The sequence below is a fragment of the Macaca thibetana genome, chromosome 19 (genome assembly GCF_024542745.1).
Source record: "Macaca thibetana thibetana isolate TM-01 chromosome 19, ASM2454274v1, whole genome shotgun sequence".
Lineage (NCBI taxonomy): Eukaryota > Metazoa > Chordata > Mammalia > Primates > Cercopithecidae > Macaca > Macaca thibetana.
Window position 1 is genome coordinate 49,112,488 of NC_065596.1, and position 22,872 is coordinate 49,135,359.

Sequence of the window (22,872 nt, forward strand, 5' to 3'; positions counted from 1 at the left end):
AGCTGGGATTACAAGTGTGCACCACCATGCCCAGCTAATTTTTAAATTATTTGCAGAGATGGGGTCTCACTATGTTGCCCAGGCTGGTCTCAAACTCCTGGCCTCAAACAATCGTCCCCCATCAACCTCGCAAGGTACCGGGATTACAGGCGTGAGCCACGGTGCCTGGCCTTAGGTAGAACTTAATTGGGGGGTACAATTACAGGGAATCAAGAGTAAGGGGGAAAGGAAGTGAACAGGGAAGGCATGAGAGCCAGTATGAGGGTGAGTTTCAGAGCTGGCCACCACTTGGTACCAAAGGCAGCTGATGCTGAATCTTGTAGTAACATCTTCCAAGAGGTTTTATAAGGAATGTGATTCGTAACAGTTCATCTGGGATGAGGTAGAGGGAAGAATTTATCCACTGACTCCCATCTGTCATTTATCAATCTGCCATTGTCCAAGTGAGATAGGAGACCAGGGAAAATGAGGCAGGAAAATAGCAAAGGGAATTGAAAGTTGGATAAAGGGTAGAATAAGTAAAAGCAGAGAGCAGAAGAAGCAAGGTGAAGGGGCAGGTGAGCAAGAAGCCAGACAAAAAGCAAAGGTTCAGCAACCAAAACAAAAGTAAGATAAAAAAAAAAAAAAAAAATAGAGCAGGGCTGGGCGCGGTGGCTCACGCCTGTAATCCCAACACTTTGGGAGGCTGAGGCAGATGGATTACCTGAGGTCAGGAGTTCAAGACCAGCCTGGCAGACATGGTGGAAACTCAGTCTCTACTACAAAGACAAAAATTAGCCAGGCATGGTGGCAGGTGCCTGTAATCCCAGCTGCTCGGGAGGCTGAGGCAGGAAAATTGCTTGAACTGGGAGGCGGAGTTTGCAGTGAGCCACTGAGATTGTGCCACTGCACTCCAGCCTGGATGACAAGAGCGAGACTCCGTCTCAAAAAAATAAAATAAAATAAAGGTGAACAGGACCCCATGGCTGGCAGGATCCCGACCAAACCAGTAAGGGGCTGCTCTTCAGAAATGGGCATGCGCATTGGAGAGAAAAGGTATCCTTAACATAACCTCATTATGATAATCAGCTACTTAAGGCTCATGCATATGAGCTGCATATCATGTATGTACTTGGGATTATGGGATGGAGGCAAGGTGCAAACTCACGGGGGCCAAAGTAACTAAGCAACACACCTATCAGTCAAAAAGACAGACACTGGCTAGAGATTAGGCAGCCTTGGGAAGAGGAAAAAAAAAAAAAAACGTAGAAAGACCCAAACTAATACCCGATGCACCTGTTCAGGAGTTTAACAGTCATTGGACATCCTCTTTTGGGAAGCACCTATTTAAAGTCCTTTTTTTTTTTTTTTTTTTTGAGATGGAGTCTCACTCTGTTGACCAGGCTAGAGTGCAGTGGCATGATCTCAGCTCACTTCAACCTCCGCCTCATAGGTTCAAGTGATTCTCCTGCCTCAGCCTCCCGAGTAGCTGGGACCACAGGCACTCACCACCACCCTCCAGCCAATCTCTGCATTTTTACTAGAGACGGGGTTTCACCATGTTGGCTAGGCTGGTCTCAAACTCCTGACCTCAAGTGATTCACCTGCCTTGGCCTTCCAAAGTGCTGGGGTTATAGGCATGAACCACCATGTTTGGCCTATTTTAAAACTTTTTTCCGTTGACTTGATACATACTTTTCAATACAAGTTATATGCTTATATTTTTAGATATAAGTCCTTTATCAGCCATATGTATTGAAATAACTTCTCTCATATGTGGTTTACTCATTCCTCTTTAATCATGTTTTTTGACCCACAGAAGTTTCTCATATTAATGTAGTCCAATCTGTCACTTTCTTACTGTGTTTCTTGTGTCTAAGAAAATGTATCTATTCTCTCCCCTAAGTTTTCTTCTAACAGCTTTGTTGTTTCACATTTCACACCTACATTTCACATGTACATCACCTGGGACTGGTTTTAGAGTATAATGTAAGGGTGACATTAAAAGGGTTTTGGTTTTTTCCTTCAACATATAGATCCACCACCACTTATTGAAAAGCCTGTCCTTTCTCCACTGTTCTGCAATATCAACTTTGTCATAATAAAACAGGATGGGTCTGTTTCTGGATTTCTGTTTTCTTCCACCAATAGATTTGTTTCTCTTTGCATCAATGCCACACTGTCTTCCTTACTGTAGTATAAGTATTCCAGATTTGTTCTTCTTCACATACTTTTTAGAATCAGCTTGTTGAGTTTCATCCCTCCAAAAAAGCCTTGTAATCAACAACAAAGTTGTCTGGTGCTTTGATCAAAATTACATTGGATGTATTTATCAATTCTATAGATCAATGGGGAGACCAACATCTTAAATTTCAATCCATGAACATGGTATATCCCTCCATTAACTTATGTCTTTAACAATTTCTCTCAGAAATGTTTTGTAGTTTCTTGCATAAAAATTGTACACGTTATTCACTAGATTTATTCTTAGGTATTTGATTTTATGCTATTATTAATCTCATTTTCTAATTATTGCTAGTATATAAAATACAATTAGTTTTTGTATATTAAACTTCTATCTAGTGACTTTGCTACATGAACTTATCTTCCTTAAATTAACCTGTAATTTTTTTTCCTACTTACTGAATCACATCACATGTGAATGGCAGCTTTATCGCTCCCTTTCCTATCTTCATACCTTTTTACTTATTTTTCTTGCCTTATTGCTCCGGCTAGGACCTCCAGTACACCATTGTATAGAATATTGATGAGTGCCAACATCCCTTCTCATTTCCAATCTCAGTAGAAAGCATTCAAATTTTCACCATTAAACATGATGTCAGCTGTAGGGTTTTTGTTTGTTTCTTGGTTTCTTGGAGATTTGTTTTTAGATAGACACTTTTATCAGATTAAGGAGGCTCTCTTCCATTTCTATTTGCTAAGAGTTCTTTTGTTTGTTTAAATCACGGATGACTGCTTTTTGCATCTGTTGAGGTTTTCCTTTTTTCTCTCTATTATTACGGAGAATCACGCTGACTGGTTTTTGGATGGTAAACCAATCCTACTAACCTTTTGTTCCCATTGAAGTTTGCAGGTTCTAGTTCAATTCCACGAAAAGGACCTCCTGAGCTATGGAGCCTGGCCGACAACATACAAACTCCATCCTGTGCAAAGCTGTAGGCCGACCTTTCCCCCACAAACCCATACTCCACATTCCAGGTCCCAGAGAGACACCCTCCAAAACCACAGGCTTCAGAGCTGCGAGGCTTGCGCCAGCCCCTGCCCCTTGGCAAGCTGCCCCTGACTGCACCAGCCCTGGCTAGACCCTCTCCCAGCAGACCCTAGAGTTGCAAGGGCAACTGAGGGGCTGGGGATAGTCAAACCAGAAGGTCGAGGCCCCTGGCCCCTAACACCCGCGACAATCAGGGGTCTCCGGAGCCAGGGCTGCTCCCAACCTGCGCGAGGCTCCTTTAAGAGATTCAGCCTCTGAATGGTCTCTGGGGCTGGAGGTGGAGGGCGCCAAGAATGCCGGACTCCGACGACAGAAGCGAGAGGGATGCAGCTTCGCCGGGTGGCCTCCCCCTCCGCGTCCACCCAGCACGTCCACCTTGGATCCTCCCGCTCCTACTCCTACCCCAAGTCCCCGCCCCCAACTTCGAAGCTCCTGTACGCCTGCAAACGCCGGCCCCGCCCCGCTCCCACCTCCACGCTCCGCCCCTGCCCGGGACCCGCCCCCGCCCCCGCCCCTTCCCACCCGGGTCCACCCTGCGGCCGTCGGACCCCTGGCAGGGACCCAGCAAACCCAGAGGCCGCCACTGGGGGGGAGGACGGGGCGCCCGGCGCGGCCTCATCCACATGCAGGGGACGGCGCGTCGCGGCGGCCGCCAGGAAGAAACAAAGGCTGTTCCGCCGCCGGCAGCACCGTGCCAGGCTCGCCCCGCCCGCCGCCCCGGTGGCCCCGACGCGGCCCTCCTGGATCTGCTCCGCCGGCCTCAACTGCACAGTCCGGACGGCTTCCGGGAGGAGGCAGCCTCCCTCGGATCCCTGCACGCCCGACCCTCTCCCGCGACCACAGCCTCCTTCTCCATGTCCCCCCAGGCATTCAGGTCGCCTGGCCTCCTTGAGCCGGGCTGGATCGCGGGGGACCTGCACCAGAGACACGAGTTCTAGTCCGCTGAGCCCTCACTCTGACCTGGGACGAGGATCCAGTAGTGGGGACCTGGGGCCAGAGGTGGCCCAGAGCCTGGTGGGGTGGGAGAGCAGTGTCCAGGACTCCTCACGGGCCTTGAGTTCCTGTGATGAGAATGAGGGCCCCCGAGATCTTCACCTCGACCCTCAGGCCTTTGATCCAGGGTGCATAGGACACCCAGACCCCTCAGAGGAGTTCCAGACCTCAACCCCCACCCCTTCTGAGGTTGTCCGCCTGGGAGCCAAGGGGGCACGAGGAAGGGTTTGGTCTCAGCCCTGCACTTGCTTGGCGATCGCTACTAATCTTTGGGCCTCAACTTCCGCCTGTAGAATGGACTCACCCTGGGAGCTGTCTCCTACACACACACACACACAGACACACACACACACCCCCCATGCAGGCATGGAGTACGAAAGGGAGCACACACTGGATGCCCACATGCGGCCAGCTCCTATTCTTGCCGTCCCCTTCGGCCTCCCTGAGCGCAGGGATTGTCTTGTCTCGGAGCTCTGCTCCCCTACCCCGCCCCAAGAATGGATGTAACTCAGGCAACTGGAGGGTCCCTTCCTTCGCCCAACTGGGAAGTCCTTCCTAGATCTGCCCCAAGCCCTCTCCTTCCTTCTCAGGCCGGGACTGGGGGAGGGGGCGTTCCCTTTAAGGGAGGCGGGGGAGGGGGCTGCGGGCCGGCCCTCCTTCCGCCCCTCCCGGGCCCCCGCCACCCGGGGGCCCCAGTCCCGGGCCCCGCGCCAGCGCATGCGCCCGCCTGTGGGCGCTGTCCCGACTGCGAGGGCCGTGAGCTCACCGACCGACAAACGGACGGGCGGCCGGCCGGACAGACGGGGCAGCGCAGGGAGCGGGAACGCGGCGGGACAGCGACATGGCCGGCCACACGCAGCAGCCGAGCGAGCACGGGAACCCCAGCCCTGCGCCCTCGCCCTCCCCGGTCCCAGGCCCCGTCCCCGGCGCCTCGGAACGAGTGGCGCTCAAGAAGGAGATCGGGCTGCTGAGCGCCTGCACCATCATCATCGGTGAGCGGGACCCAGGTGGGCGGGCGCCGGGCGGGCGGAGGCCGAACGAGGGGCGCCGCCTCTCCGGGAGCTCGGACGGGTCTGCCTGGGGAACCTGCTCTGGCCTCAGAGAGCGCTACGACTGCTGGGAGGGCAGGGGCTGCTGGCCCAGGGTGCCAAAGCTCCGTGTTCCCACCTCCCTGCCGCCTATACCTGGGGGAGTTTTGGGTCCGTCCACCGCTGGACTCTTCCTCCTGACTCGATTTTGCTGCGGGGCTTTTGCAAGGCAGTTACCCTCAGTTTCCTCATCTGTGAAATGGCCATGACCGCAGTCCTGCAATTAGCGCAGGAACTTGACCAGTGTAGGGGCTGGTCAGGCTGCGGCAGGCTGAGCTCCCCAAGTTCTGGACTGTGGGTCGTCAGTCTGAGTACCTACTGTGGGCAGGGTCCAGGTGCCACGCAGTGCAGTGACTTATTCTTGGAAAGCAGGAGGGCCTGTGAGTAGAGTGAACAAGCTCGCAGCCGGCGCAGAGGGGACGGATGTTCAGAGCAGGCAATGACTGCAGGGTTTGGCAGCAGGGCCCAGGAGAGGGAGCGGGTTAGCCAGCAATTGGGGGAAGGGGGCAGCAGTGGGCAGACCCAGCCTGCAGAAGGCCGGCTGCTCCCTGGGCTGGGATCCTGGTGGGCACTGGGCACTCGCCTGGTCTGGAGGCCCTGGACTCCAAAGTCTCCCTCTGAGAATGGGTCCAAAGTCCCCACCTGAGAATGGGTCCATGTCCTCCTGCCCCCACATAGGGGTTTCTGGGTAGGCAGAGAGCTCAGGGGTCATGGGAATGGCAGTGGTATTTTTCCACTCTGTCCCAAGTCATGGATACTGACTAATCCAGACTTATTTCTTTGTCTACACAGGGTGCCTCTGAGCCCCTCCAGGGAGGGACAGGAGAGATGGTTTGGGGGGATGAGTAACTGGGGCCTCAACTGTTCTCACCTTACTGCCAGCCAGTCTTCCCGGTCCCCTGCCAGTGTGAGCCGCTTGTGTCTTCACTGTCCTCCTACCCTCAGACCCCTGGAGATGGAGAAAGTTTGGAGGCTTAGTAGGGCAGACCCAGCATCTTCACCTCGTCCTCTCCCACCCCCACATTAGCAGCTCTTCCCATCCAGAGTCGCCCCTGAACACAGCCCCTGGCCAGGTCACTCCACCATCTCACCGCCTCCCCTTAGAATGCTGCCTCCTAGAACCTGGTCCGGACCTGGCCCTGGGAGCTTCTTGGCCTAGGATGCCCCTGCCTGACAGACGGTCTGCTGGAAGGAAGGGCTGGTTCCAGGGATTTGGCCAGGGTGCTGGTTAGAGCTTTTTCTTGGCCCACACCCCCTCCAGGAACTGTCCTCCAGGGAAGGGGAAGCTCACACCATGAGTGGGTTATAGGATTGAGACCAGGCCTAGAGCCAGCTACAGCGCCAGGCAGGTGCAGAGAAACACAGCTCTGCCTGGGCTCCTCAGCTAAGCCCAGCATCCTTGACCTGTCTTCCTACTCTATCCCCTCCCCACATCCCATCCTCCCCAGGCCACAGGGAGGCTGCCTGGCTCCTCTCTTCCCAGAAGGGGGCCCCAGTGGTGGTGGTGGTGGTGGTGGCGGCGGCGACAGTGGTGGTGGTGGTGGTGATGGTGGAGGTGGTGGTGGTGGGAGTGGAGAAGGTCAACTCCACCATCACCCCCTCCTTTTCTAGGACAGACTCTAAGTTTCCCATGCAGCCCAGGTCTGCCCTGACAGCTCCCCCACCCTTCAGTTCCTTCCTGCTGTGCCAAGTCCACCACCTTGGCCTCCAAACCTTGAAGACTGAGCCAGGGTGAAGGGCCACTTGGCCAACCAATTCAGCTACAGAACCCAAGCCCAGGGCACTCAGTGGTGGTCTTGGGGAGCCTTGGTCTTGGCCTGGCCTGGGGAGCCTTGGAGGGTTACAGCAGGCAGGAGGCTGGACGGGGCAGGAAAAAACAAGGAGAGATCGACCTCAACCAGAAGGTGATAGGAGGTGGGGACTCGGCAGATGAGGACTGAGCTGGGGTCTGCACTGCCTTCCCCACCTTAAGTCCTAAGGGTCTCCCCTCCCCAGCCCACCCTACCTTTCTGCCCCAGGTGGGCTCACTCTCTCTCCACCAATACACTGGGGAGCCTGGTCAGAATCAAAAATGTCTGCAAAGTGTCATATTTTAGCTCTAAAAGTCTTAAAAACTTGACATCCTGCTTCATCTTTCTTTCTTTCCTTCTTTCTCTCTTTCTCTTTCTTTCTTTCTCTCTCTCTTTCTCCCTCCCTCCCTCTCTCTCTCTCTCTTTCTCTCTTCTTTCTTTCTCTTTTTTTTTTCTGAGACAGAGTCTGGCTGTGTCCCCCAGGCTGGAGTGCAGTGCCGCAATCTCAGCTCATTGCAACCTCCGCCTCCAGGGTTCAAGTAATTCTCCTGCATCAGCCTCCTGAGTAGCTGGGATTACAGGCACGCACCACTGTATCCAGCTAATTTTTTGTATTTTCAGTAGAGACAGAGTTTTACCATGTTGGCCAGGCTGGTCTTGAACTCCTAACCTCAAGTGATCTGCCTGCCTCGGCCTCCCAAAGTGCTGGGATTACAGGTGTGAGCCACCCTGCCCAGCCAATGTCCTGCTTCATAATCTACCTTGGTTTGTTACTATTACTGAACATGTTATTTCCAAAACTTCCACAGCGACCCTCCCAGGAGATCCTATCACTCTCTCCCACATATACCCTCTGCTCCAGCTCAGACTGGGAAGTGAGGCTTTCGAAAATGGGAAGACCTGGAAGAGCAGGCTATGGGCCGGCGTGAGACTCACGTCAAGTGTGTTTAGGGCAGTGCCCGCCGGCCACCGCAAGCGCAGATGGAAGGGAATCGGCCAGGCTGGAGGAAATAGAACTGGCTGGGGCAGGGGCTCTGCAGGACGTGGTCACATCCAACATTTGTTCAGAAAAACACCTCTTACTACCTTATGAAAACGTGTTCTTCCGTTATCTCATTTGAATCTCAGGCCCACCTTGCAGGGTGGGAATTTTTATACCCATTTTACAGAGTGGAAACTAAGGTTGGAAGTGAAATGATACTGCTCCAAGTGGTAGGCTCAGGATTCGGAACCAGATTTGGACTCTATTCCCAATCCGGTGCCCTTTATTATTTTATTTTATTTTATTTTATTTTATTTATTTATTTATTTTTTGAGACGGAGTCTCCCTCTGTCGCCCAGGCTGGAGTGCAGTGGCCGGATCTCAGCTCACTGCAAGCTCCGCCTCCCAGGTTCACGCCATTCTCCTGCCTCAGCCTCCCGAGTAGCTGGGACTACAGGCACCCGCCACCGCGCCCGGCTAGTCTTTTGTATTTTTTAGTAGAGACGGGGTTTCACCGGGTTAGCCAGGATGGTCTCGATCTCCTGACCTCGTGATCCGCCCCTCTCGGCCTCCCAAAGTGCTGGGATTACAGGCTTGAGCCACCGCGCCCGGCTATTTTATTTTATTTATTTTATTTTATTTTATTTTATTTTATATTTTTAAGACAAAGTCTTGCTCCATAGCACAAACTATAGTGCAGTGGCATGCTCATAGCTCACTGCAGCCTCGACCTCCCAGGCTCAAGCAATCCTCCCACCTCAGCCTTCCAAGCAGCTGGAACCACAGGCGCCTGCCACCATGCCTGGCTAATTTTTGTATTTTTTATAGAGACTGGGTTTTGCCATATTGCCCAGGCTGATCTCAAATTCCTAGACTCAAGTGATCTTCCCACCTCAACCTCCCAGAGTGTTAGGGTTACACCGTGCCCAGTCCTGGTGCCCTTTACACTGTTCTGATGCTGGGCAAATTGGGGCTAGAGTCAGAGCCCTTGATGGGGGAGGACTGGGGACTGAGCTGGGAGTTTGTCCAACTAGGCTTCACTGAGCTCCTATCCTACTCCACTACAGGTGGAGAAACAAACAGATGGCCAGGGAAATCTGCCTCCCCCTCGGCGGCTGGACTCATAGGACCTCTCATACTGACCCAGGAACCTCAGCCAGCTCCCTCGCAGGATCCACAACTCAAGGAACACACCCAGGTCCTCCAAAGTGGGAGTCCCCCCTGGGTCTGCTGACCAGGCCCTTCCTCTGCTCTCTCTTTGACTTTAGAGTCCAGCTCCTGCAGGGGTTTGTGGGCCAGATGTGTGTTCAGGGACTCAGGAGTTGACGTCATGAACCTCATCTCCTCAGGAACCAATCCCTGCTCACCCAGCCTCAGCCAGGACCCTCCCTGGTCTCCAGGGCTGCAGGTGGCTGGGCTTCCCAGGGGGGTGGACCTCTGCAGAACCCCAGCCCCTCTTCACCGGGGCACTGGGAACTGGGCACTGGGAACTGTGCAGGGCTTGCCTGTTCCCCACCACACTCCCATTTACAGGTAAGGAAACTGAGGCAACCTGCCCTGGGCTCAGATACCCTCAGTGTGCTCCAGGACCACTATTCAACCACTACATACTGAATGGTGTCAGGCACTGGCTTACGTGCCAGAGACACCATGGGGGTCAAGACAGACAAAATCCATCTCCTGGAGCTGCCATCCCGGTGTGGGAGTCACGCAAACAAGATGAACAAGCTGAATGCGTGTCTTGTTAAGTGCTGAGACCAGACAGTGAAGCCAGGAAGGAGGATGGAGAGAGCCAGGGTGTGGGATCTCAGGTTGGAAATGAGCTGAGATCTGGGGTGGGGTTCAGTGTGAGCAGGGCATTGCAAGCTATGTTAAGGGCATTGCCTTTTGTTCGCTGTGAGGCAGGAACTCTGGGCTTTGAGCAGAGGGGTGATGGAATGGGGCTAGCAGGACTCACTATGGAGAAGAGGCAGTGGGGGGAATAAGTGGGAGGAGGAGGAAGGCCATTCAGAAGGCTACCTGGGTCTCCCCGGGCAAGAGACCACAGTGGCTCAGGGCAGGGCGGTGGCCATGGTGGTGTCAGAGGAGGTTCCATTCTGGATGAGTTTGGAAGATGACAGCCAAAGGATTTGTGATGGAATGCATGTCCTGGGGGAGAAAGAGAGGAATCGTGGGTGACTCAAGGTTGTGGTCCAAGCAATTGGGAGGATGTTTTGCCATTTATTGATCAGGGAAGACTGAGAGGAGCACTTTGTGGGCAAGGAGGTGAAAGTCGGGAATTCCATTTTGAACATGGAAAGTCTATGATGTCCGCTGCTGAGTGGTTCGTTGCATACACAGATTTCATTTAGCAGAGCGGTCTATGCTAGGGATATAAATTTAGGAGTTGCCAGCAGAAGTCAAGGTAATAGACGAGGTCTATCTATCTATCTATCTATCTATCTATCTATCTATCAATCAAGAAAGCATAGAAAGAAAAAGAAGAAGCCCCAGGACTGAGCCCTGGGCACCCAGTGTCTAGAAGTCAAGCAAGATAAGGGATTCTGAAAAGGAGAAGCCGGTAAGGCTGGGGGAGGCCAGGAGGCTGAGTGAGGAGGAAGCAATCCACTTGCCACATGTTGCTGATGAGTCAATAACGTGGCCTGGGGCTCGACGGTTGCATTTGGCAACGTGGAACTCACTGGTGACCGTGAGAAGCCTCAGCCAGGAGACAGTGCCCCGGGCAAGGTTTGCTTGGCTGGGCTGGCTGGGCTGAATGAGCCGGAGAGGGCTGCGCACTTCCGCTCATCTCCTGTCTCCAAAGGAAAGTGGGTTAGGCTGGAGGCGGCTGCTGGCCAAGTGGCAGTTCCAGGCACATCCTGGATATCCCCACTCACCTCCCTGGGGTGCTGCCCAGACCTCAGAGGTCACAGTCGTCGTCCCTTAAAGGTATCTGACACAGGCCTGCTGTGAGGACGTGAGGACACCTGTGCGTTTGGCGGGGTAGGCTTCACCCAGGCCTCAGCTGGTCACCCCGCGGTGTTGGGGTCCCTGAGACTCAGGTCTCAGAGGAAAGATGGGGCTGCCTAGGGCGTCTCCAAGGCAGATGGCAGTGCGTAGTGAGATCCAAAAGCACTTTCCATGGCCTCTGATGTGCCAGACGGGATCAAGATAATGCCTGCATCGAATAAAAGAATCCCTTTCCAGCCATCATCCAGGTACCACGGCTGTGGGGCGACATCCAGATTGCAGGGGCCAAGGTGACTGGTCAGGGAGAGCTTCCTGGAGGTGGTGTTGCTTCAGGGAGACCAGTGAGCTGGGGAGAGGCCTACCACAGTGGGGGACAGGGCCCCTGAGCAGACTGTTTCCGTGGCCCAGCACAGACATGCAGGGTGCACCCTCCCTGCTGAAGTCAGGGTTGGACTAGCCCTCTGCTGCCCCCTAGCCCAGTGGCCCCACCTGGCAAATGGGGAAACTGGGGCTCAGAAGGGCAGTACTAGCCTGAGTCACACTGTCGGGTGCGGAATGTGCTTCAAGGCATGAGGACTGGTGCCAGTGTCCTGGCCCGACAGGCCCTCCCTGCCGCCTCCCCAAATCAGACTGCACATTCCCCACACACACCACGGGAAGTGGCTCGCTCTGCAACTTGACCTCCACGGGCCGCCCCTGTGACCTCCGTGGTCTGCCACTGCCTCCAGAAATAGGTCAGCGTGCACCACAGTGGCCACGGGGAACAATGGCCCTTTCTTCGTTCCTCCAAGAAGCCGAGTAAGCCCCATCAGGCCAAACATCTTAATGTGATAAAAGCTACCCAGCGAAGGCTCAAGGAAGAGGGGCAGGTGGTGGAGACTCTGGGAAGGATGACTTGGGGGACACTCACTTCCTCGCCTACCTGCCCGGAGCTCTGGCACCTGGAGGACCTGCAGGGACCACTGAGCTGTTATCCCACTGGGTGGACAGGAACGTAGAGGCCTCAGAACCCGCATGTCTCTGGTCAGCCATGGGTCAGACACCCAACAGGGGCTCGGTGGTATCTCCAGGCCCATCCTGCGCCCCCTCATCCTGTTCCACTCTGAGTTCCTGCCCCTTTAAACCAGGTTCCCCCAAGGGCTGGGCCTCTTCATTGCTGCTTCCGGAACCAGGTAGATCTGCTTGGCTGAAATACGGAGTCTGGGAAGGGAGACCCTCCCTCACCACTGGGAGGATCCCCGGCAGCCCCCTTCCAGCTCCACTGATCTGGCTGGGCATGGTGGCTCAAGCCTGTAATCCCAGAACTCTGGGAGGCCGAGGTGGGTGGATCACTTGAGGTCAGGAGTTCAAGACCAGCCCGGTCAACATGGCAAAACCCCATCTCTACTAAAAGAAAAAAGAAAAAAAAAGAAAAAAGAAATCCACCAGTCCCTCCCACACCCTTCCTATAATCACTGGAGCATTGGAGGCCCCCATCCCTGTCCACAGCCCCCTCCCTCCTCCATGCCCAAGCCCGCAGCCCCGGCTGCTCCATGCGGTGCCCCACCCACCCTTCACGGTGCCAGGAGCAGCCAGTGTGGGGGGTGCATGATGTGATTTTCTGCCCCCTTCAAACATGATCCTGGGGGAGATGCTGCGAGTGGTCTAGGCCTAGAGGGAGAAACCCCTAAGGACCTCAGAGACACTGGCTAACGCCTATGGTCCTTTGAGTCACAAGGGAGGAAGTCCTGAACTGTGGCCTGAGGCCACGTGTTCAAAACAATAGTGGCCTCCCCACCCCTGGCGAGCCCAGTATCCGAGTCTTCAGCCACTGGGCACGAGGCTAGTGATACGGCCCTGGAAGATCGGGTGCCAGATATGGCTTCCCCCGGAGCTCCACCCAGGAGGCCCCGCCAAGGAGAAGCATGGTGGGCTCTCTGCAGGGTGGGTGGCGCAGGGCCTGGGATGCTCCCAGCGTGAACATGCTCAGCTCCTTCCAAGGCCACCCAGTCCCCGCTGGCTTCCAACCTCCCTGGCTTTCGGCAAATCCCACTCCGCCAGGTCCTGAGAACAGAGGCCCTGCTGCCGGATGGAGGGAACTCAAAGGCTCTTTAGAAACCTTACAGCCCACCCAGGCCTGGACCCCGCTGCCAGATGAGGGAGGCACTTCTCTCCCCCGAGAATTAGACTAAGGGTACAGCTTACCTCTGGGGGTTGAGGCACGGGAATTAGTGCATCCTTATCTGGATGTATTTAGGGCTCCTGGGATGTGACTGGAAAACCGAGTGGGGCGTCGTAGCTGTCCAGACTGGAAATCTGTGTCGGCCGGGGCGGGGGCGGGGGGGCGGTGGGGGAGCACCGTGGACAAGGAGTGAATACAAATTGGCGGCTACAACCGTGTCCTTATCCAGCCCCCTGTGGGCCCGGCAGGTGGAGGAGGCGGGCTCCGCTCTGAAGGAGATGGACCCGTCCTCTCAGGACCTGGTCTGGTGTGGCTACTGCATAGAGGCCGAGCCGCAGGTGCTACCAGGGCTGTTTGTTCATAGCGCCCGAGGTTCCGGGTTTATTTCTTCTTGGACAGGCCCTAGTACAGATCTCCAGTGAGGTTACCTGATTCATGTCCACAGGTGGTGAGATCCATATAACCCAGAACATTGTCCCTCTTTGCGGAGCTCAGGGCTCAGCAGGCACTCCAAGTCTTGCTCATCCTGGGAACCCGTTCTACAGACCACAGCTGGCCCCTCTGAACGTTTCCCATCATGTCAGAAAGCAGAGGGGCCAGGCACAGTAGCTCTCGCCTGTAATCCCTGCACTCTGGGAGGCCAAAGTGGGTAGTCGATTGAGCCCAGGAGTTCGAGACCAGCCTCAGCAACATAGCGGAACCCCTCAAGTCTACAGTTTTTTTTTTAATTAGCCAGGTGTGGTGGCACTCACCTGTAATTCTAGCACTTTGGGAAGTCAAGCAGGGAGGGCCACTTGAGCCCAGGAGTTGGAGACCAGCCTGGGCAATATAATGAGACCCTGTCTCTACAAAAAGTTAAAAAAAAAAAGAAAAAAGGCTGGGTGTGGTAATACACCTGGAGTCCCAGCTACTAGGGAGACTGAGGTGGGAGAACCTCTTGAGCCCAGGAGTCCCAGGCTGCAGTGAGCTATGATCGCACCACTGCACCCAGCCAGGGTGGCAGAGCGAGACCCTGTCTGAATGAAAGAAAGAAGGCCGAGCACAGTGGTTCACGCCTATAATCCCAGCACTTTGGGAGGCCGAGGCGGGTGGATCACTTGAGGTCAGGAGTTTGAGACCAGCCTGATCAACATGGTGAAACCCCGTCTCTACTAAAAAAAATACAAAAAATATTAGCCAGGCGTGGTGGCTCACGCCTGTAATCCTACTACTTGGGAGAGGCTGAGGCGGCAGAATTGCTTGAATCCAGGAAGTGGAAGGAAGAAAAGGAAAGAAAGATGAGAGGAGAGGAGAGGAAACTGAAGGAGGAAGAGAAGCCCAAACCTGATGTGGTCACAGAGGGCTTCATGGAGGAGGTGCTACTTCCTGAGCCACTCCATGAGTTTGGACTTTGGCCGGTGGGAAAGCGGCAGGAGAGTGGTTGAAGTCCTATGTTAGCGGGCTGGAGGCAGGACAAGTGGCTGCAGGCTGATACGCCTGGGGCTCTGAGTAGACGTGAGGGTTGAGCATGGGCCTTGTGGGGTGCCTGGAGAGCCACCGTCTGCCATCACACAGGTAGTTCAGCCTCCTCACTTTGCTGGCCCCGCCTCACAGGGGCAATGGAGGGCTGAGGAAGTCAGATGAGGCCTGTCTCTGGCAGAGGGGCCTGGCCAGCTGGATGAGGTGCCATTTCCCATGTCAGGGACTGAGGAAGGGGCAGATAATAAGCCCAGAATGGCACTTGCCAGGCTTGGGGGCCAGTGGCATTCCACACCTCCAGCCCACTTCCTGCCTCCTCCTCCTCCAGGAAGCACCCTGGGCTCTCTTCCTCCTGGCAGCAGGCAGATCCCCACACGGAAGGCCAGGCTGTGAAGGGGACCCCAGGCCTGATGCCTCCCCATCTCTCCCCCAACAGGGAACATCATCGGCTCGGGCATCTTCATCTCGCCCAAGGGGGTCCTGGAGCACTCGGGCTCCGTAGGTCTGGCCCTGTTCGTCTGGGTCCTGGGTGGGGGCGTGACAGCTCTGGGCTCCCTCTGCTATGCAGAGCTGGGAGTCGCCATCCCCAAGTCCGGCGGGGACTACGCCTACGTCACAGAGATCTTCGGGGGCCTGGCTGGGTGAGTGTGGGGCACCAGCGGGTACACACCCTCTCAGAAACGGGATGGCCAAATGAGCCCTGGCGTCCGTTTCCACTCCTGCTTCCGGCTTCCTAGGGAGGTCGTGGGGATGGATGGAGAGAAGGGTGTGCAGGTGCTGCACAGCCTTCTGAGGCCAAGGCAGGTGGAACTGAGGCCCACCCCACCCCACTGATGTGTGTTGGGCACTCCTATAGGCCTCTGGGCGTCTCTGAATCTCCTTTAAAATAGAGGTCCCTCTGAACCCCACCCCCTGCCTTATACTCAAGGAGAGGGGATGCTTACTGTCTGAAACCCCTAGGTAACATGAGTGCCCAGGCGAGGAGGGGCCTCGTTTTTGGTAAACCCATATGTTGCATGAGGAGCAAGGAGGGAAGTGTGATATTCTTATCATATACCCTGCATGAGGTGCCCCTTTTTTTTTTTTTTTGAGACAGAGTCTTGCTCTGTTGCCCAGGCTGGAGTGCAGTGGCATGATCTCAGCTCACTGTAACCTCTGCCTTCCGAGTTCAAGTGATTCTCCTGCCTCAGCCTCCCGAGTAGCTGGGATTATAGGCGCCCGCCACCGTGCCTGGCTAATTTTTTTGTATTTTTAGTAGAGACCGGGTTTCACCATGTTGGCCAGGTTGGTCTTGAACTCCTGACCTCAGGTGATCCACCCACCTCAGCCTCCCAAGTGCTAGGATTACAAGAGTGAGCTGCCGCGCCCGGCCAGAGGTCTCCTTTCCATAGCACTCTGCTATCCTTCCTTCATTCACCAGGGAACATTTGCTGAGCACCTACTGTGAGCCTGGGGGTGGAGAGGCAGTGATAGAAATGCCTGTCACTGTACTCAAGCTGCTCACAGAACAGAGAGGAAGTAGCCCCTTAAATGGGATTAAGGCCTGGAGGAGCCTTGCTTTGAGAGTGTGTGCAAGAGGCAGCAGCCACACAGCAAAGAGAATGGTGTGCGCCACCTAGGGAGAACTCCCAGGAAAGCAATGCTTGCCCGGAGGCTGGGAGGAAGAGAATTTTCCCCGCCTGGCCTAGCTGACCAGTGAGGAAAGCGTCCCAGGACGGGGGAAGTGTGAACAGAGGGTGTGGTGGCCCAGACGAGCGCAGGGAGTCTGCTGTAGCTAGAGGTGAGGTCAGGTTGGGTTTGCGGCAGGTACCGGAGCTTGGAGAGCATCGGGGGATTGAAGCTGTTGTATTTGTTCAGCTGCATTGTGGCAAGAGCCGCAAAGGTACAGGCAGATTCTAAAATCATTTAGGAGCCTGATTCGAGAGGACTGGGCAGCCAGCTTGGGAGAGGTGGGTGCAGCCAGAGTGGCACCCACTTCCCTACTGAGAGGCTCCTAGATGGTCTGGAGCTCAGAGGAAAAGTCTGGGCTGAAATTTACAAAGTTTGGTTCTGAGGGATATGAGCCAGGGGTCCTTAACTGGGCAGCCTTGCATGGGGGGACCTGCCAGGGCTTGCATGCCACTCTGGGTGCGTCTCTGGCACTCTCCTCTGGGGAGAGGGTCCTCAAAGGGGCTGGGACCCAAGAAAGCAGAATAATCATGCTTCAGGCCTGGAGAGGACATTCGGGAGAGAGAAGAGGGCCAGGACCTCATCCCTGGGCACAGAACATGGAGGGGGTGGGCAGAGGGGATACCTGGCAGGGGAGGAGGGCCAGGGAGCTAGGATGTCCCAGAAGCCGAGCGGGGATGGTTGTGCAGAGCAAGGGGCAGGTGATCCAGAGATGGCTGATGTCCCCGATGAGGCAGTCCTCTCCCTGGAGGGCTGGCCAGGGGCTAGGACCACCCCCAAGGGCAGACCCACCCCTGGGTGCAGGAGAGCCCCTGAGAACATGTCAGACTCACAGCCTGGGTACCCTGCAGAGGCAAGATTTAGGTAGAAGGGGCATCCATCACTCTCCACGCCCAGCCAGGGCTCTTGGTGAGGTCTAGTCTCTGCACCCCATAGGTCTCCCTCAGGGGGACACAGCTCGGAGTCACCCATCTTCAGCCACAGTACTCTGCGAGAGCCAGGGCTGAAGCTGAGAGGTCTGGGGACAGAGACCCTGGCTCAGGAAACAGCCTGCATCCCATGGGGAGCCTAGTTGTCATTAGAAAAGTGTTCGGTGGCTGGGCGCAGTGGCTCATGCCTGTAATCCCAGCACTTTGGGAGGCCGAGGCAGGCGGATCACGAGGTCAGGAGATCGAGACCATCCTGGCTAACACGGTGAAACCCCGCCTCTACTAAAAATATAAAATATTAGCTGGGCGTGGTAGCGGGCGCCTGTGGTCCCACTGAGGCTGAGGCAGGAGAATGACGTGAACCCGGGAGGCGGAGGTTGCAATGAGCCGAGATCATGCCACTGCACTCCAGCCTGGGCAACAGAGCGAGACTCCGTCTCAAAAAAAGAAAAGAAAAGAAAAGCGAGTGTTTGGTGCCCATGTTGTTCCCAGCGCCTGCCCCACAACAACACTGTCAATGTTTAAGTACGTGTAACACCTTCTCTGTTAAAACAGTCTATCAATGCAGCCAGACCTTAACAAGGTCAACCCTGCCTCCCTGGACTGGTGCCAGCCTCTGGCAGCCTCGCCAGCCCCCGGGTGCTGGGCCCAGGGCAGCCCTGCTGCACACATCAGGGCCGGGTTGGCTGGGAATGGCTTTGGGCCGCCTGAGCCACTCCCGCCCCCGCTCCTTCCAGCTTTCTGCTGCTCTGGAGCGCCTTTCTCATCATGTACCCCACCAGCCTGGCTGTCATCTCCATGACTTTCTCCAACTACGTGCTGCAGCCCGTGTTCCCCAACTGCATCCCCCCTACCACAGCCTCCCGGGTGCTGTCCATGGCCTGCCTGAGTAAGTGTCCCCCTTGGGCCGCTGTCCCCAGATCAGCCGCCTGCCTGGCCCCACCCTGTCCTGAGTGGGAGGATAGAGGGGTGAGATTTCCCTTTGGACCTGGGGTTCTTGCATTCCAGCTGCTGGAGGGGGTGCCATTCTCAGGCCACCTGGGCTGGACTTGGCCATGGTCCAATGTAAAAGGTCCTGGCCTCAGCGCCCACCCCCCACTTCCCTCCGCAGTGCTCCTGACGTGGGTGAACAGCTCCAGCGTGCGCTGGGCCACGCGCATCCAGGACATGTTCACAGGCGGGAAGCTGCTGGCCTTGTCGCTCATCATCGGCATGGGCCTTCTCCAGATCTTCCAAGGTAGGGCCGAGTGGGGGTGAGGGCCGGGCTGGGGAGATAGTGCTGACCCCCGACTTCTGGGCCTCCAGGACACTTCGAGGAGCTGAGGCCCAGCAATGCCTTTGCTTTCTGGATGACGCCCTCCGTGGGACACCTGGCCCTGGCCTTCCTCCAAGGCTCCTTCGCCTTCAGTGGCTGGAACTTCCTCAACTATGTCACTGAGGAGATGGTTGACGCCCGAAAGTGAGTGGGGCCCCCAACCAGGCCCTGGGAAGCATCCAGGCCCTCTGGTGGGAGAGGCAGCCTCTCCGCTCAGCTCCACTGCCACCCGAGGCTCAGGCTGGTCCTCGGTGGCCCACGCCTGTTGCCCTGCAAAAATGGCCCCGGAAAGATAGCCGGGGGGCTTGCATTCTAGCCTGGCCCTGTTTTCTCTGGCTATGGACACATCACAGCCCCTTGCAGGGCCTCAGAAAGGCTGAATATCATCATCCTGCTGTAAATAGATCCAGAAATTTGCATTTGGCCTAAAATTATGCATATGCACACAATATGGTCCCTACGAATGAAGCCAATGACTGCGTCTGATGCTCAGCCAGGGATCTCGACAGTGAACCTTTGCAGCTGAACGAGCTGGGACTGGAGAGTTCCAGGAAGACTCTGGGTCTACGGACTGGGCTCTGGGGCCATTTTGGGGAATTTTCCAGGCTGATTTTGGCTGTATGCAATTTTGTCTTTCTGCACAGACATCAGACCGTGTCCTCAGGATGTGATGGGGCCCCTTCCCCATCTCCCATCCTACCAGCCTGTGTCCAGGTGGGGATGGGGCAGGGCAGACAGCAGGGTCCCCTTGTCTCACGCAGCACTGCTGCCCCCTTTCCTGCCCCAACACCCCCAGCAGACACAAGAGATGGAGACTCTGAGCCTCTCCCGTGGCTGGGTCTCCGGGGTCCTGCACCCTCAGGAGGTGACGCTGACACACTCCACTGCCTGTCCCCAGGAACCTACCTCGCGCCATCTTCATCTCCATCCCACTGGTGACCTTCGTGTACACCTTCACCAACATCGCCTACTTCACAGCCATGTCCCCCCAGGAGCTGCTCTCCTCCAATGCGGTGGCTGTGGTGAGTGGGCCCTTGCTCGGTCCCTGGCTCCTGCCCAGGCCCCTGCCCCGGCCTCACACACAGCCTCTCTCCTGTGCCCACCCAGACCTTCGGGGAGAAGCTGCTGGGCTACTTTTCTTGGGCCATGCCCGTCTCTGTGGCTCTGTCAACCTTCGGAGGCATCAATGGCTACCTGTTCACCTACTCCAGGTGACTACACTGGGGAGACGTGGGCATGGGGAGGGAAGGTTGGGCACAGGTGTGCGCAAGTCATGCGGGGGGGGGCCAGAGGAAGGGAAACCTGTCAGGGGCAGGGATCCGCCTGAAGCTGGGGTGATGATCCCACCAGTAACAAGTGTCTGATCACAACTGAGAGGCAAAGAAAGCAAGAGGGAGGCAGGTTGAACAAGGTGAAGAACTGCCCGGTGGGGCTGCTGGGCCCAGAGTGGGAGATCAGAGGCGACAGCTTAAGAGGGACATCAGGTCCAGAGCTGAGACCCAGGAAGTGGCCGGTGCCCATCTCTGCCCCAACACTAGGCTATGCTTCTCTGGAGCCCGAGAGGGGCACCTGCCCAGCCTGCTGGCCATGATCCACGTCAGACACTGCACCCCCATCCCCGCCCTCCTCGTCTGTGTAAGTTGGGGGACCTGGGCCAGGCAGGGTGTGGAGGCAGGGCTACCCGGCAATGCAGGACCTTCCGGGTAATGGCAGGGGTGAGCCATTCCGGGTTGGGGGTGTGGGGTGGGGCCAGGGCTCATCCTGTAGGGGTGACAGGAGGCAGGCTAGGGGCCGGCCATCAGCCCCAGGTCCTCTCCCAGTGCGCGGCCACAGCCATCATCATGCTCGTGGGCGACACGTACACGCTCATCAACTACGTGTCCTTCATCAACTACCTCTGCTACGGTGTCACCATCCTGGGCCTGCTGCTTCTGCGCTGGAGGCGGCCTGCGCTCCACAAGCCCATCAAGGTGAGGTCCTGGGACGGCTGGCCCCCGTGCTGGGTGCTGCCAGAGCCACCCCTGTATCCACAGTGGGCACCAGAGGCAGGTGGGATGGGAGGTGCCAGCTTTTGTGGAGTGTTGGGCCCTGCTCAGGGCCCTCTGTGCACTGAGGCATCTACTCCTCATAGCAGCCCCATGAGGACAGAGCTGTGAATGCTCCCAGTGTACAGATGGGGAAAATGAGGCTCAGGACTGGGTGCAGGGGCTCATGCCTATCCCAGCACTTTGGGAGGCTGAGGTGGGAGGATTGCTGGAGCCCAGGAGTTTCAGACCAGCCTGGGCAACATAGCGAGACTTCCTCTCTGCAAAAAAATTAAAAATGAAAGGATTAGCCTGGTGTGGTGGTGCGCACCTGTGGTCCCAGCTACTTGGGAGGCTCAAGTGGGAGGATTGCTTGAGCCTGGGAGGTCGAGGCTGCAGTGAGCGGTCCTAGGGCCATTGCACTCCAACCTGGGTGACAGAGGGAGACCCTGTCTCTAAAAAAATAAATAAATAAAAATTAAAGAAAATGAGACGGGAACTGTTCAAGGTCACAAAGGCTGCCAGGATTCCACGGGCCCCCAGAAAAACAGAAGACCATAGCCTGAGCTAAAAGCAAAGCCCCCCCCCAGTGTGTGTATAAATCCTTATATGGAGAAGTGCTCGGTGCCTGAAATGTGAAACACCAAAAAATCACTGACCTCCGGCCAAGTGCAAGCGTCAAGTCCACACACAACTGCTGTGTGGAACTCGGTGCCGCTGAGACTTTGAAAAATCCTCAGCAAAACTGGCCAACAGCCTGACGCATGAACTGGCCTCAGACACACTGGGCTGTCGCCAAGAGGAGGGGTAGGTGGGTGCAATTGCCGTTCAGGCTTCAGCTCCCAGGGAAGGGAGGAAAACTCCCCAGACCCTCAGGGGTCAGGGGTACAGACAGCTGGGGGTCCTGCACCATCGGTGTTTCTGCTCCCCCTTCCCCAGGTGAACCTTCTCATCCCCGTGGCATACTTGGTCTTCTGGGCCTTCCTGCTGGTCTTCAGCTTCATCTCCGAGCCTATGGTCTGTGGGGTCGGCATCATCATCATTCTTACGGGGGTGCCCATTTTCTTCCTGGGAGTGTACTGGAGAAGCAAACCAAAGTGTGTGCACAGACTCACAGGTGAGCCGGGCAGCCGCAGGTCACCCGGCACAGAGGGCCGGGGCCTGGAAACGGGACCTCCTTCTTAGAGGCTCACCCCAGAGCAGGGTGTCCTAGCAGCTGAGGTGGGAACACAGGGCCCAGCTGCGGCCACATGTCTCTTCCCAAGATGTACCCAAAGTTTCCAGAACCATGTGTACCGACGGAACAGCTCCCTGAGGACCCCTGCCCGAGGGGAGGTGTCCGGAGCTGGGGGTCACCCCTATCCCGAGAGGTCAGGCCCCAAGGTCCATCTGTCTGTCCTCAGAGTCCATGACACGCTGGGGCCAGGAGCTGTGTTTCGTGGTCTACCCCCAGGATGCCCCTGAAGAGGAGGAGAATAGCCCCTGCCCACCCTCCCTGCTGGCTGCCACAGACAAGCCCTTGAAGCCACAATGAGATGTTTGTAGAGACTGAAGCAGTTGTTTCTGTTTACATGTTGTTTATTGAGGAGGCGTTTTGGCAAAAAAGTTTTTGTTTTTGTTTTCTGGAAAAAAAAAAAAAAAGGATACGACTCTTAGAAGCCTGTTTTAAGGAAACCCTGAAATGTGGACTGGGTTTCGTGTCTTAGCGCTGCCCTGCTAGCTTTTCCTGAAAAAGCCTATAAATAAACAGGGCTGGCTGTTCGCTCGTGCTATGGGGAGTCCATGATGGGCACAGATGGGAGTGGTCGGGGCGTACCTCGGTGGCTGCACACACGTTGCTGGCCGGAAGATGCCATGACAGGCCCTGGAGGAGACTCTCGACATTAGGGGGCTTTGCTGCTTGACACAGGCACTCCCTACCATGGCACCGAGTCCCCCTGCCCTAAAGGGACGTCGAGGGGAGCAGCTCAGTCCGCCCCTCCCCCAGGCCCCTCGATGCCAGTCTGAGCTTGGCCACCTAGGAGAGCTCAGGGGCTCCCAGCTGGGATCGTCTTTCTTCTCATAAACCACCACAGAGTGAAGGTCAGGACTTCAGAGCCCACAGTCTCACCCTGGCTTACAGGTGGGGAAACTGAGGCCCTGAGCTAGGATGGAGCAGATGTGGCCACTGCTGTTGGTGTCTCGGCTTCTCTGTCCCCAGAAAGCACAGAGCAGCATGTCCTGGGGGCTTTGAGGCCTGCAGGGAACTCCAGGGGCTTCCTGTATGCCAGGTATACACACCCCAGCCCCGCCACAGTGCCCAGG

The 22,872-nt window shown here is 56.1% G+C and overlaps 1 protein-coding gene across 1 annotated transcript in view; it reads left to right on the forward strand.

Annotated features, from left to right (window-relative positions):
* Positions 1-22,330, forward strand: part of SLC7A10 (solute carrier family 7 member 10) — a 315,424-nt gene extending 293,094 nt beyond the window's left edge. Inside the window, exons 2-12 of the mRNA XM_050768466.1 lie at positions 4,926-5,196; positions 15,069-15,273; positions 17,967-18,118; positions 18,341-18,466; positions 18,535-18,688; positions 19,443-19,566; positions 19,652-19,755; positions 20,083-20,179; positions 20,365-20,514; positions 21,508-21,685; positions 21,972-22,330. Of these exons, the coding sequence (XP_050624423.1) occupies positions 5,046-5,196; positions 15,069-15,273; positions 17,967-18,118; positions 18,341-18,466; positions 18,535-18,688; positions 19,443-19,566; positions 19,652-19,755; positions 20,083-20,179; positions 20,365-20,514; positions 21,508-21,685; positions 21,972-22,102 (1,572 nt within the window). The 5' untranslated portion in view covers positions 4,926-5,045 and the 3' untranslated portion in view covers positions 22,103-22,330. The remainder of the gene's footprint in view (positions 1-4,925; positions 5,197-15,068; positions 15,274-17,966; positions 18,119-18,340; positions 18,467-18,534; positions 18,689-19,442; positions 19,567-19,651; positions 19,756-20,082; positions 20,180-20,364; positions 20,515-21,507; positions 21,686-21,971) is intronic.
* Positions 22,331-22,872: the final 542 nt, after the last annotated feature.